This window comes from Bos javanicus, chromosome 29, assembly GCF_032452875.1.
Source record: "Bos javanicus breed banteng chromosome 29, ARS-OSU_banteng_1.0, whole genome shotgun sequence".
Taxonomy (NCBI): Eukaryota; Metazoa; Chordata; class Mammalia; order Artiodactyla; family Bovidae; genus Bos; species Bos javanicus.
Genome location: NC_083896.1, coordinates 48,298,406 through 48,310,696, shown reverse-complemented (window position 1 = coordinate 48,310,696; position 12,291 = coordinate 48,298,406). Strand labels below are relative to the sequence as shown.

Sequence of the window (12,291 nt, the reverse complement as noted above, 5' to 3'; positions counted from 1 at the left end):
ATTAAGCAAGGTCTTATGGGCTGAGCTGTGTCCCCTTCCCCAAATACCTGTGTGGGTGTCCTAACCCCCAGGACCTCAGAATGTGGCTGTATTTGGAGCTGGTCTTTAAAGGGGTGATTCAGGTAAAATGAGGTCACTAGTGTGGGCACTGATCCTACGAGTGTTTGCTGTGTTAAGTTACTTCAGTCGTGTCCAGCTCTTTACAACCCCGTGGACTATACAGCCTGCCAGGCTCCTCTGTCCATGGGACTTTCCAGGCAAGAATAGCGGAGTGGGTTGCCATTTTCTCCTCCTAGGCGTCTTCTAGACCCAGGGATTTAACCCACGTCTCTTACATCTCCTGCATTGGCAGGCGGCTTCTTTACCACTAGCACCACCTGGGACCCCTGTAAGAGGAGGTCAGGACTCAGATACATGCAGAGGGACCCTGTGAGGACACGGGCAGGAGACGGCCGTCGACATGCCCAGGCGAGAGGCCTCAGGAGGGACCGGCCCTGACCCCCCGGATCTGGGGTTCTAGCCTCCAGGACTGGAGACATGAACACCTGTTGCTTTCGGGACCCTGTGAGGACACGGGCAGGAGACGGCCGTCTACACGCCCAGGAGAGAGGCCTCAGGAGGGACCGGCCCTGCCCCCCCGGATCTGGGGTTCCAGCCTCCAGGACTGGAGACATGAACGCCTGTTGCTTTCGCCGCCCCGTCTGTGGGGCTTCGCTCTGATGGCCCAGCTGATTCACTCACTGGTGTCTGGTGGCCTCAACTGTCAATCCTTCCTTTGGTTGCCAACCTGTGGAAAACAGTGCTGAATTTCTGCTTCTGAATCAAATCTCATTATTCATCTCTCCTGGACCTCTAAGTGAGAGGGTGTTTCAAGTGAGTTGGCTAAGCCCCGGTGCAGGAGAATTTTCTGGGATGAAAGCCATGCGAGGCTGTGTACGGGCCACTGGGCTACACCCCCAGGTCTTTGGGGTTAGACGATGAGGTCCACCTTCATGACAGGTACACGTCTGACTTCCTGGAGCTCTTAGAGCCTGTCCCTTCAGCTGGGAAATAGAAGACACAGCAGCCCTCCTTCCCAGACGTGAGGATTAAATAAGGTCCTGCATTCAGATGCTCAGGCGAGTGTGTGTGTTGAATCACCCTGAGCTGATTTCATTGCTGTTATATTCGCTTGATCACCGTAGACATCTTCATTACAGCGTGGTAGAGGCCAGTCTCGGAACATCTGTAATCCCCCAGATCTCAGATTCCCACCAGACAGTGGTCTCATTCATTCTGCCCCACAGGTCGGGGACTGAGGGGCCAAATAGGGAAAAACACACATACCCAGTGAGTTCATACTTTGCTTCCTGCTGGTCCCAACGGGAGCTGCTCTCTTGCAGGTTTTTTTGTTTTTTTCTTCTTTCAAGCATTGAAGAACTGTTTGCCTTTTATCGAGATTCCTGGGAGCAGGCGGCGCCCTCCACAGCCACTGCTGCTTCAAAGAAGAAATTTGCATTTTATTGGCAGATCCATCTGGGACGATGCGCTGGGTCCATAGGAAGGAATCTGTGTGCGTGGTAGACTTTGACACCTCTCTTCAGATGCCTTTCAAGTCTGTTTTTCCCTTGACAATCATGAATATTTTATACAGCTGAAGGCTGGATAATCCTACATCGAGGGTCTCTTCTGCATCAGAGGAGTTGGGGTCGCAGTTGCAGTCCCTCCCCAGATGGAGCCTGGCAGCTTTCTCCCTACTTCGGCGTTGCCACAGCTGGCAGCTGAAGCTAAAATCAAGGTAGACCAGTTGGATCATTGTCCCACCTCCCGTGTTGACTGTTAAGCTATAGACTTCTGAACGTTGAAGACGGGTTTTTCCCCATAGGTGTGAATGCTCAGCACCAACCTTGGGGCTCAGCACGTCCCTTGTGAGGGGGGCCGTCCTGCTGCTGGTCCTCAGCCTCCCTGGGTGATAACTCACAGATTCCAGGGCCCTGGTTCCAAACAGCTTTAACCTGCCAGCATGGTGTGCAGCACCTAGGAGTGTAGACTCTGGAGCCCTGAAGCAGATCCTGAATGCTGTGTGACCTTGGGGACTTCCACCTGGTCTCCGGTGCAAAAGGACAAACCAGACCATCCTGTGGGACCAGGGAATGTGCCCATGCTGTGGTCACTGGGGAGAAGTTGTTGTGGTTCAGTCACTAAGTCATGTCTGACCCTTTGCAACCACATGGACTGCTGCACACTGGGCTCCTCTGTCCTCCATTATCTCCCGGACTTTGCTCAAACTCATGTCCATTGAGTCAGTGATGCCATCAAACCATCTCATCCTCTGTCGCCCCCTTCTTCTCCTGCCTTCAATCTTTCCCAGCATCAGGGTCTTTTCCAATGAGCTGGCTCTTCACATCAGGTGGCCAAAGTATTGGCGCTTCAGTTTCAACATCAGTCCTTCCAGTGAATATTCAGGGTTGATTTCCTTTAGGATTGACAGGTTTGATCTCCTTAATGTCCAAGGGACTCTCAAGACGACAGTGCAGAGTGGAATTTTAGGAGATTGTGGAACACACCTACAGCGCCAGGCAGCCCCTCCCACAGAGAGGAGGAGTGTATTTCCCCTCACGCCTAGACTCTGGTTTTGTGCTTTGACCAACAGAACATTCCGGAAGCCATGCTGCAGACTGATGTTCCAGAGCCTGCCCTCTGGAGGCTTCACAGCTTTAGATTTTGCCCACACAGAACACTGTCCTGAGGCCCCTGTGGAAGGGAGCCAGTCAGCTCTGCTGAGGCTGGGTGGGCTGGTGGAAGCAAACACGTGAGCCAAGGTCAAGGCCAAGGCACGTGGTGAGGCCGTCACACCTGCTGGCCCACCTGGACCCCCACTTAAGGCACAGGGAGCCCACACTGGGGGTCCTTGGAGCCCTGCACCACTTTGCTTCCCGGAGGCTTCTTAGCCAGGGAGATCCTTCATTGTGGCGAAGGCAGGTTGAATTCCCTTTTATTCCTAGTCTGTTAAGTTTTTGCACTAATTAAGTTTCATCAGATGCTTTTTGATCAATTGATAACAGCTGCTGCAGCTATCAAGCTGGTCCTGTAGAAGGACTTCCCTGATGATCCAGTGGCTGAGATTCCGTGCTCCCAGTGCAGGGGGCCTGGGTTCAATCCTGGGTCAGGGAGCTAGATGCCGCATGCTGCAACCAAGATCCAGTGCAGCTGGATTAATTAATTAATTTTATTAATTAAATAAATAAAAAACAGAAATAAATGCTTTTTAAAAAGATGACCCTGTAGATTTCCCCCTTTTCTTTTAGTGCGGTGGATTCCACTGATGGCTCCTTTATTCCTGTAAGAAGCCTGCACAGTGGCATGGTCCTCTTCTTTGAACAGATCCCTGCATTGATTTATGGGCTTCCCCGGTGGCTCAGTTGGCAAAGAATCCACCTGCAATGCAGGAGACTCCAGTTTAATTCCTGTGTCGGGAAGATCCGCTGGAGAAGGGATAAGCTACCCACTCCAGTATTCTTGGGCTTCCCCGGTGGCTCAGCTGGTAAAGAATCCACCTGCAATGCGGAGACCTGGGTTCAATCCCTGAGTTTGGAAGATCCCCTGGAGAAGGGAAAGGCTACCCCCTCCAGTATCCTGGCTTGGAGAATTCCAAGAACCGTATAGTCCCTGGGGTTACAAAGAGTCGGACACGACTGAGTGACTTCATTCATTCACTGCATTGATTTGCTATTGTTTGGTCAGGATGCCAACCTCTGTGGGGAGAGGACTCCCACTCCTGTGGATCCCTGGGACTGGGGTCGTGCTGTCCTCGTCCATGGGGTTGGAGAGTTCTCCCTCTTCGTTCCCTGGAGGAGTTTGGACGAGACGGGTGTCAGTTCCTGCTTATGTGTTTGGGAGACGTCATCCGAGAAGCCCCGCCAGGCCTGGGTTTTCTTTGTGGAGTCTCAGGCTCTGTTGTGTGCCATTTATCAGTATGAACAATTCTAAGCCTCCAGGAGTCACAGAAGGGCCAGGCTTTCAGTGATCCCCAGTTACAGAGGAGGTGGCGTGCCTTGTCTGTGGTCTCCATTCTGGAGGGCTCCACCACGGGGAGGCTGTGGCCATGACCATGGCACCACGCTGGCCATGTGAAGGCTGACCACTGCCTAGGGTGTACCCTCCATTCCTGGGCCAGGGGATGAGGGGGCCTTTCATCCCCAGCCTTGGGGGTCCAGAAAAGCCGAGGCCTTGCCTGGGCAGGTCTCCCGGGAGTGCTCAGGGTCCTCCTTTAGCCTGGAGAGGCTGTTGGGTCACCAGCATGGTGCTGCCCGTGTGGCAGCCTTGGTGGTGCCCTGGCTGCTTCCTCTGGCTTGGGGCCCAGCCCTAAGCCCCTGGAGACAGACCTTCTGGTGGTGCTGATGCCGCTCGCCTCCACTGCCCAGCAGGCGCTCCCTCCAGGCAGCCTGTCAAGGTTGGTGTGGGGTCCCTGAGCCCCCGGGTAACACATCAGTTTGCAAAGGCTTCTGGCCTCCTGGGATCTGCTGAGGCCCTGGGGCTGTGGTCTGGACAGCCCTGGACTGCACAATTGCCCACTGCCTGTCCGGCTCCGAGCTTCAGCCTAGAGATGAGGGACCCCCTTGGAGTTGGTCCAGTGGAGTTTGTGACCTCTGACCCCGAAGCCTGGGACCCACTTCCTCCCCACATGCTTGCAGATGCTCAGAATTCCGACACCTTTCCAGGCTCCTGGGTCTCTGGGTTTCGGCCACTTCCCAATTTGCCATTGGAGTCCGGAGCAGGGGACGTGGTCATCTGGAAGGAAGACCAAAGAAGGGGCGGCCCGAGACCACAGTTTCCATCACTGTTGCACAGAGCTGTTTTCCAGTTTTGGCGAGGACATGCCACGCTCTCAGAGCGCCTATGAATAGCTCTCTGTGTCGGGAGGCACATTTGGTTTTGGCGAGAGGAGGCAGCTTCACTCGGGATGGGGGCGTGGGTTTCCTCCACATCCTGGCTGCAGAGCCCAGGAGATGGAGGTTTCGCCAGTGATGAGAACAAAAGCAGCTTCTCCTTCAGCCTGGTTCCAACTGCAGTGGGGTTACAGCGGCACCCCACTCAGAGTACACACATCACACACACACACACACACACACACACACACACACGTGCACACACACACACACACACACACAGATTCATTATGGGGCCAAGGAGTCCAAGATCTGAGGCTGTAGTGAACTGAAGGTCCAGCATTGTGAGTGATGTAAGTTCCGATCCAAAAGCCAGCAGGCTCAGAACCCAAGAAAAGCGGATGTTTCTCTGAGACTGAAGGCTGGAAAAGACAGATGTCCCAACTCACAGGTGGGCAGAAGTCTCCTCTTACTTGACTTTTCTGTTCTAGGCATGTCGTCAACTGATTAGATGCGGCCCACCCATGCTGGGAGGGCAATCTGCTTTACTCAGTCTACTGATTCAGATGCTAATCTCATCCAGAAACACCCAGGGTAACTTTTGGCCAAATGTCTAGGCCTTCTGTGGCCCAGTCAAGTTGACATAAAGAATTAACCATTATTCCTGCTTTCAGATCCCCCCGGGTACAAATCCCCAGAAGCAGAGCTGCTGGATCATGTCTGTGTAGGATTTTTTTTGAGGAAATTCAACAGTGTTTTCCACAGCAGCTGTACCATTTTACATCCCCACCCTCAATACACAAACCTTCCAATTTCTCCACATCCTTGCCAACACTTGTTATTTTCTGTCTTTTGATAGCAGCCATCCTGATGGGTGGGAGGGAGTTTTACCTTGAGAGTTTGGCTGGAAGACAGGGAGTGATGCTTGTTTTCTTTTTAACTGTGCTGTGCGGCTTGTGGGATCCTGGTTTCCTGACCAGGGATTGAACCCAGGCCTCTGCAAGGAAAGCGTGGAGTCCTGCCCGCTGGACCACCAGGGAATTCCAACAAGGAATAACTCTGACCAGTTGTCCCCTGGGTGACATTGGGTCACATGTCATGGGTCACCCTGTAGACCCTTCCTTTTGGGGTCATGTCACAAATGGTAGCCGACTGGGTCGCTGGCTTCGCAGGGCCTCTGTGGGCCTCCTGCTTAGGTTCCTACCCTCTGTCCCTGCTGTGTTTCTTTCTTTTCTTCGACGTGGACCATTTTTAAAGTCTTTATTGAATTTGTTACAATTTTGTTTCTGTCTTACGTTTTGGATTTTTTTGTCTGAGAGGCACGTGGGATCTTAGCTGCCCAACCAGGGGTCAGACCCACGTCCCCTGCATTAGAAGCTGAAGTCTTAACCACTGGATCACCAGGGAAGTCCCCTGCTCTGTTTTAAGGATCCGCCGTCTGAAGCCTGAATCCCAGGTGGATGGTCACCCTCAGGAGGCTGGTGAAGTCCCGTTCACCAGGTGCTTCGAAACCTGCTTCTGTGTCTGCAGAACCTGTGTGTGTGTGAGAGAGAGAGAGTTGCTCAGTCGTGTCCAACTCTTTGCGACCCCATGGACTGTAGCCCACCAGACTCCTCTGTCCATGAGATTCTCCAGGCCAGAATACTGGCCTGGGTTGCCATTCCCTTCTCCAGGGGATCTTCCTGACCCAGGGGTCGAACTCTGATCGCCCACATTTCAGGCAGATTCTTTACCATCTGAGCCCCCAGGGAGGCCTCACAGGGCCTGTCGCTGAAATGGCCTTTGCTGTCCACCCCTAGGACCCTCGCCTCGTGCAGACGGGCTGCCGTGGCTCCCCTGACGTTAGCAGACCGGGGAGGAGGCTGAATTTGTCTCCAGGCTGTTCCAGTCAGTGGCATCCTTGCAGGACACCAAGCATTAGGTGATGCCCAAGGGTCGAAGTCAGTGTCACTTCCAAAGACACCACAGCCCCCCGGCCCTCACAGGGAGCCATGAGAAGCAGGTTTCTCCAGGGAAGCAGAGCTAGCAGGATGGAGACACGTACGTTTAAGAAATTTCTTGCAGGAATTTGGCTCCCAAGACTGTGGGGGCTGGCCAGTCTGCAGTCGGAAGGGCAGGCTGGGAACTCAGGCAGGAGCTGGTGGTGCAGCCTCGAGGCAGAATTTCTCCTCCAGCAAATCTCAGCTTTTGCTCTGAAGGCCTCCAAAGGATCGGGGAAGGCCCACCCACAGTATCGCTGCCAGGAGACTGACGGTTGACGTGTGTGTCTGCGGGCTGGCGTCTGAACACCCGGCTCATTTGAGGGTGGAGACGGCTGCCCCCCTGTGCCCAGGGCGCCCCACTGGGGCGCAGAGAGCCCTGCCCACGTAAGCTCTGTATCAGGTCTCCCCGGGGGCCCCAGGGCCACCCCCAGGGCCTTTGTCTTTGCCTGCCTGGCTGCCTCAGTGCATCACGGACCACATGGCCTCTTCGCTTTCGTCACTGTCTGTGTGGCTTGAGCTGGACTCTTGCCTGTAGGTGCTGGTTTATGCTGTGCATAGGTGGAGTTTTTTCTGCTTCACTGAAACTCAGTGAAGAGCTGTGAGTGCTTTTTGAGATTCCCCATCCCTCTAGCTATGGGGACCAATCAGAGGAATGGATGCCTCCCCCCGCCCCCCACCTCCAGGGAGCATGCTGGGACCGGTCAGGACTGGTGGGAATGCAGCACGCCGTCCGGGGGGTTTCCAGGCTCAGTCCCTTGACCCACCCCCTCCGTGGCCTCCTGGGCAGAGGACTGTCTCACGTAGATTCTCACGGAATGATGGCCTTGTGGTGGAAGAATGGCCAGGGCCCCGGAGAAGGGGGCCAAGCAGGAGGAGGTGCCTGTGGTCGGGCTGCTGGGTGTGGTGGCCACTGTTTCAGTAGCTGCGACTGGTGCACCGTGCAGGCCTCGAGGGCCCAGGCTGCCTGAAATCAGACAAAGACAAGCACTGTAGCTCCCACTTTGTTGTGGGGTCGAAACAAACTCATAGAAAAAGAGATGAGATTGTTTGTGGTTCCCGGGGTGGGGTGGGGGCTGGGGAAATGGGTGAAGATGGTCCAGATTTGGACTTCTAGTTACAAGGCAAACTAGCCCAGAGGACGTCGCGTTCAGCCATGTGGTTCACTTGAAAGTTGGTAAGAGCAGATCCTTCAAGTTCTCATCACAAGGGGAAAAGAGTTTGTTTGTTAGTTTGTTTTTTAAAGAAAATCTTCAGGATAAATTGTTCACATTTGAAGAAAGATCACTTATTTGGCTGTGCTGGGTCTGAGTTGCAGCATGCGGGTTCTTTGATCTTCCTTGCGACACCAAGATCCTTTTTAGTTGCAGCACGTGGGATCTAGTTCCCCGACCAGGGACCGAACCCCATCCCCCTGCACTGGGAGCGCAGAGTCTCAGCCACTGGGCCACCAGGGAAGTCCTAGGGAAGAAACTGCACAGCCTTATGAGGTGATGGACATTAACTAAACTCATCGTTTCACAAAATAATATCCAAGTCAAGTCAGCAGGCTGCACACCTTCAGCTTAGTGCTGTGCGTTGACTGTATCTCGGGAAACCCGGAAGGGGGGAATATCTCTTATTTTTTCAAAAGAAGCTCTGATTGGACTTTTGCTCTTAGGCCGTCGGGATGTGCAGCGTGTCCTGCGCTTGGCGCCTTAACATGATTTCCTCTTCCGGCAGGTGGCGATCATCGCCGGCAACTTTGAGCTGGCCGAGTACATCAAGAACCACAAGGAGACCGACGTTGGTGAGTAGGCTGGCTGGCTGCCAGTGAACCATGCAGGGGCCCCGGTTGGTCACCTCGCCGGATTAGTTCGGAGTCTGCTTTTAGCCAAACTTAACAGGAACAGAGTCCGAGCATCTTCTCCACCTCTGTTGCTGCATCTTCTTGACGCGTGGCAGGGTCAGGGCCCGGAACCCCTTAAATGTCAGGCGAGGGCGCCGGTGATGGCTGCAGGGCCTTGACGTCCAACCGGAGAACCAGATTACCTTGCGACCGATTGAGATGGGTTTGCGGGAGGATTCTGTAACATACACGATTCCATTTAAAGTCGGAGATGGCGATGAAAAGGGGCAGGAAGAGCCAGGGGCGTCCCGCTCCCCCTCCTGCCTCTGCGTCCCCGGCTCTGCCTACTGATGCCTGCTCCCCTTTTCAGTACCCCTCGTGCCAACCAGGAGGACTGTCCCTGCGGCTCCTCCCCTGTCCCGTCGCCCTGCCGGCGGCTGGGCCCAGTCTTGCATCTTGGAAGAGCCCTCTGGCCTGTTCCCTCCGGCCCCGGGCTTACACCGGACGTGCAGCGGGGAGCAGGCCCACTGGACCAGCAGCGGTGAGATTTCCAGATGGCGCCATCCCATCCAGGGGGTGGGCAGCGAGCCTCCAGGGCGCCTGGAGAAGTCGCTGGGTGGCCTCTGTGTCTTGTTGCCTGGATCGCTCCCCCCGTACTGGGCGCTGGGGGGTGAGCCATCCCGCACGCCTGGCTGTCTGGTCTTTTCCGTGTCGAATGTCTGCGGGCGCCCAGCTGCCTCGAGAATCGCACAAGGATGCGGAGCCCAGTGTCTCGCTTGCCTCATCCGGTCCCCTGTGCCGACCATCGGGGCCTCCTGCGCCCAATGTTGATGCGAGTCCTCCCGCGAGCCGGGGCCAGACCTCCTAATTGCTCTGAGATCCGGGCATCCTGCAGGGCTGCGTCAGCGTCTCCCTAAGCACACTATGCAGATGGATGAGTTCATGTCTGCAAAGCACGCTAGAGGATGAACTGAGCCCTCCCAACTCTTCTCCTCCCAACCCCCGCTGATACGAGAGAGTGGTACAAAAATACCGGTTGCCGTGAAGGGAATTGGGACTCTTGTCGAGCAGGCAGATTGCCAGGAGGAGATGTGCAGGCCCGGCCCAGGACCCCAGGGTGGTCAGTGGTCCCGGGGATCCAGGATCTCTGAGTTCCTGCGATGGTGACACCCTTGGGGCCACCATCCTGATCTCCCCTGAGCCAGGGGAGGCGTGAAGGGGCCTCCTTTCCCCGGCTGGCTGTCGGGAGGGAGACAGGAAAAACTAGAGACTCTGCCTGCCGACCCCCAGCCCGGCCTTACACATTCACTCCCCTCCTTGCCCCAGCCACAAACTCAAAAAGTGCCGATTTTAAAACCCAGATCAAGGAGGTTTCTGGCTTGTCTCTCCCGTTCCTTATCTGGGATGTAAACGCCTCTCTACAAACATATTTTCTTATTATAAGAAGAATACCTGTTTGTTGGGTGAACACATGTTAATTACCACTCACCCACTCCATTCAATGATTTCTTTAAACTGTGAGGGCTTGCCCTGTCAAGAGATGGACGGTCACGGCAGGCGCGTGTGACGTCCGTGGCTCCGGCTGTGGGGAGTGAGGTTGGAGGCTTCCTGCTGCACCTGTGTGGACACACCGGGGCTGCAGGAGAATGTGGGGTGGTGTTTACCATCAGCCCATGCTCTCTGGTACCTGCGCCGGGGCCTTTCCCCGGAGTGTCCTAAAGGGAAATGTTAGTACAGGAAATCTGTGCTCCCACGCAGGGGCCTTTCAGTATCTCCAAGGGAGGGGGGCGCGGAAAAAGCCTTCTTTCCTCTACGTCGTCTGACTCAGCATCTCTGACTGGGAACCAGCAAACTGTGCCGCTTAAGTGGGTTCTGTCGAAGGCCTCGCAGAAAGGCTGCAGGTCCTTCACGGGCACAGACGTCACTCGGGGCGTTCGTTCTCGGCCTCGCAGTAAATCCATGCTGAGGTCTCAGTTCAGCATCCCGTGAACCGAACCTCTAGGTTTGCACTCGTTTGCCCTGTGCCCCGTGGCCACCCAGCTTTCCATCTGCCCTCGTTACCAGGGGTACCGGATGCTGGGTGTGTGGCGGGGAGGGTCTGGTCCCGTCCTGTGCCCTGAGCGGGTCTCGCTAAGTCCTCTTCGGGGATCTGTAGCCCCTGCCTCAGAGAGCCGTCCTGTTTCTGGGTGGATGAATAACGCCAGGCAGACATCCGACCCTTGCCGAGCCTGCATGCCCAGCATCTCACGTTCCGTCGCTCCTCCAAGGATGTGTCGCTATCTGTGTGACCAAGGGCAGACTTGATGTAGGATACATGGCGTTTGGGTCGGGTTTGCCCAGAAGCAGACCTTGGGGCAAGGATGTGAGGGGTGGTTTGCCATGGAGGGGGTGCTAGATACCAGCAGCCGGAGCACAGAGTCAGTCCGGGCAGACAGGAGGCCAACCCGGGGCCTTAGTGAGCAGGTGCTGCAGGCAGCTGAGGCCGGGTGTTGTCGGGACCCCAGGGGGTCGTCTTGTCTCACCCTAGGGTGAGGCAACCTGTGTGTCGCCTCAAGTTTCTGTTGGTTCAGGCTTGCTCCCGCCAGGGAGGACCCTCCTCTGGGCGGTGCAGTGCCTGTGGGATCACGCCGAGCGCCAGGGGGCGTGGGCAGGGTGCAGGGGCATCTCCTAGGCAGGACGCCCCAGAACCACGTCCCAGAGTGATGGGCTGAGCCAGGCTTTGAAGCCAGGCCCATCTGACTCTGGGGGGCTCTAGGCTCTTCAGCTCCAGGCTCCCCATCTCCCTGTGCACCCAGAGAAACGGGGCCACACTCAAAAGCTTCAGGCAGCAGCGCAGGCTGGGGCAGGGAGCTCAGGGGTCTTCACACAGGCTTCTGTTGGAACCGGGGCTGGACAAGTGGGTGGAGGGAAGGAGAGCGGGGAAGAGGGTTCTTGGGTCCAGACCACTGACAGCAGCATCACCCTGCAGGAAGCTCTCTGCTCGCCTGGTCCCGGTTCAGGGCTCTGTGGTCACCAGAGCGGAGTATCTGCCCGCTGAACTCTGCTTCCCAGACGGGCTGAGAGGGCAGGGGTGGGCGGAGGAGGAGGACACTTGGGAGATGGCTTGAGGCTGGGCCTGAGGGCTGCAGAGGGGTCGTCAGAATCAGTAGGATTAGGACTAGGGTACAGACACTGCAGGGGCTTCCAGGTGGCTCAGCGGTAAGGAACCCACCTGCCAACACAGGAGACTCGGGTTCAGCCCCTGGGTCGGGATCCCTTGGAGAAGGGCCTGGCAACCCACTCCAGTATTCTTGCCTAGGAAATTCCATGGACAGAGGAGCCTGGCGGGCTACAGTTCATGAGGTTGCAAAAGAGCTGGACACAACTGAGTGACTAAGCGCGCGTGCACACACACACACAGGATATAGGGCTGCCATCAGCCCACCGGAGGTCACTCGCGGTGCTGTCTGGCCGTCCCTCCGGACTGTTCCCTGCCTGACACAGGATCCAGGGCTGCCATCAGCCCACCGGAGGTCACTTGCGGTGCTGTCTGGCCGTCCCTCTGGACTGTTCCCTGCCTGGTGCACAGCTGTTGTTTAATCGGTCAGTCGTGCCCGACTCTTTGTGACCCCGTGGA

At 56.0% G+C, this 12,291-nt stretch overlaps 1 protein-coding gene across 4 annotated transcripts in view; it reads left to right on the top strand.

Annotated features, from left to right (window-relative positions):
- SHANK2 (SH3 and multiple ankyrin repeat domains 2) overlaps window positions 1–12,291 on the top strand; it is a 560,952-nt gene that overhangs the window by 203,822 nt on the left and 344,839 nt on the right. For 3 of the 4 annotated variants that reach the window (XM_061407335.1, XM_061407333.1, XM_061407334.1), the window contains exons 11-12: window positions 8,570–8,636; window positions 9,046–9,216. In XM_061407335.1, the coding sequence (XP_061263319.1) occupies window positions 8,570–8,636; window positions 9,046–9,216 (238 nt within the window). The remainder of the gene's footprint in view (window positions 1–8,569; window positions 8,637–9,045; window positions 9,217–12,291) is intronic. The other variant, XM_061407336.1, reaches the window with a different exon arrangement.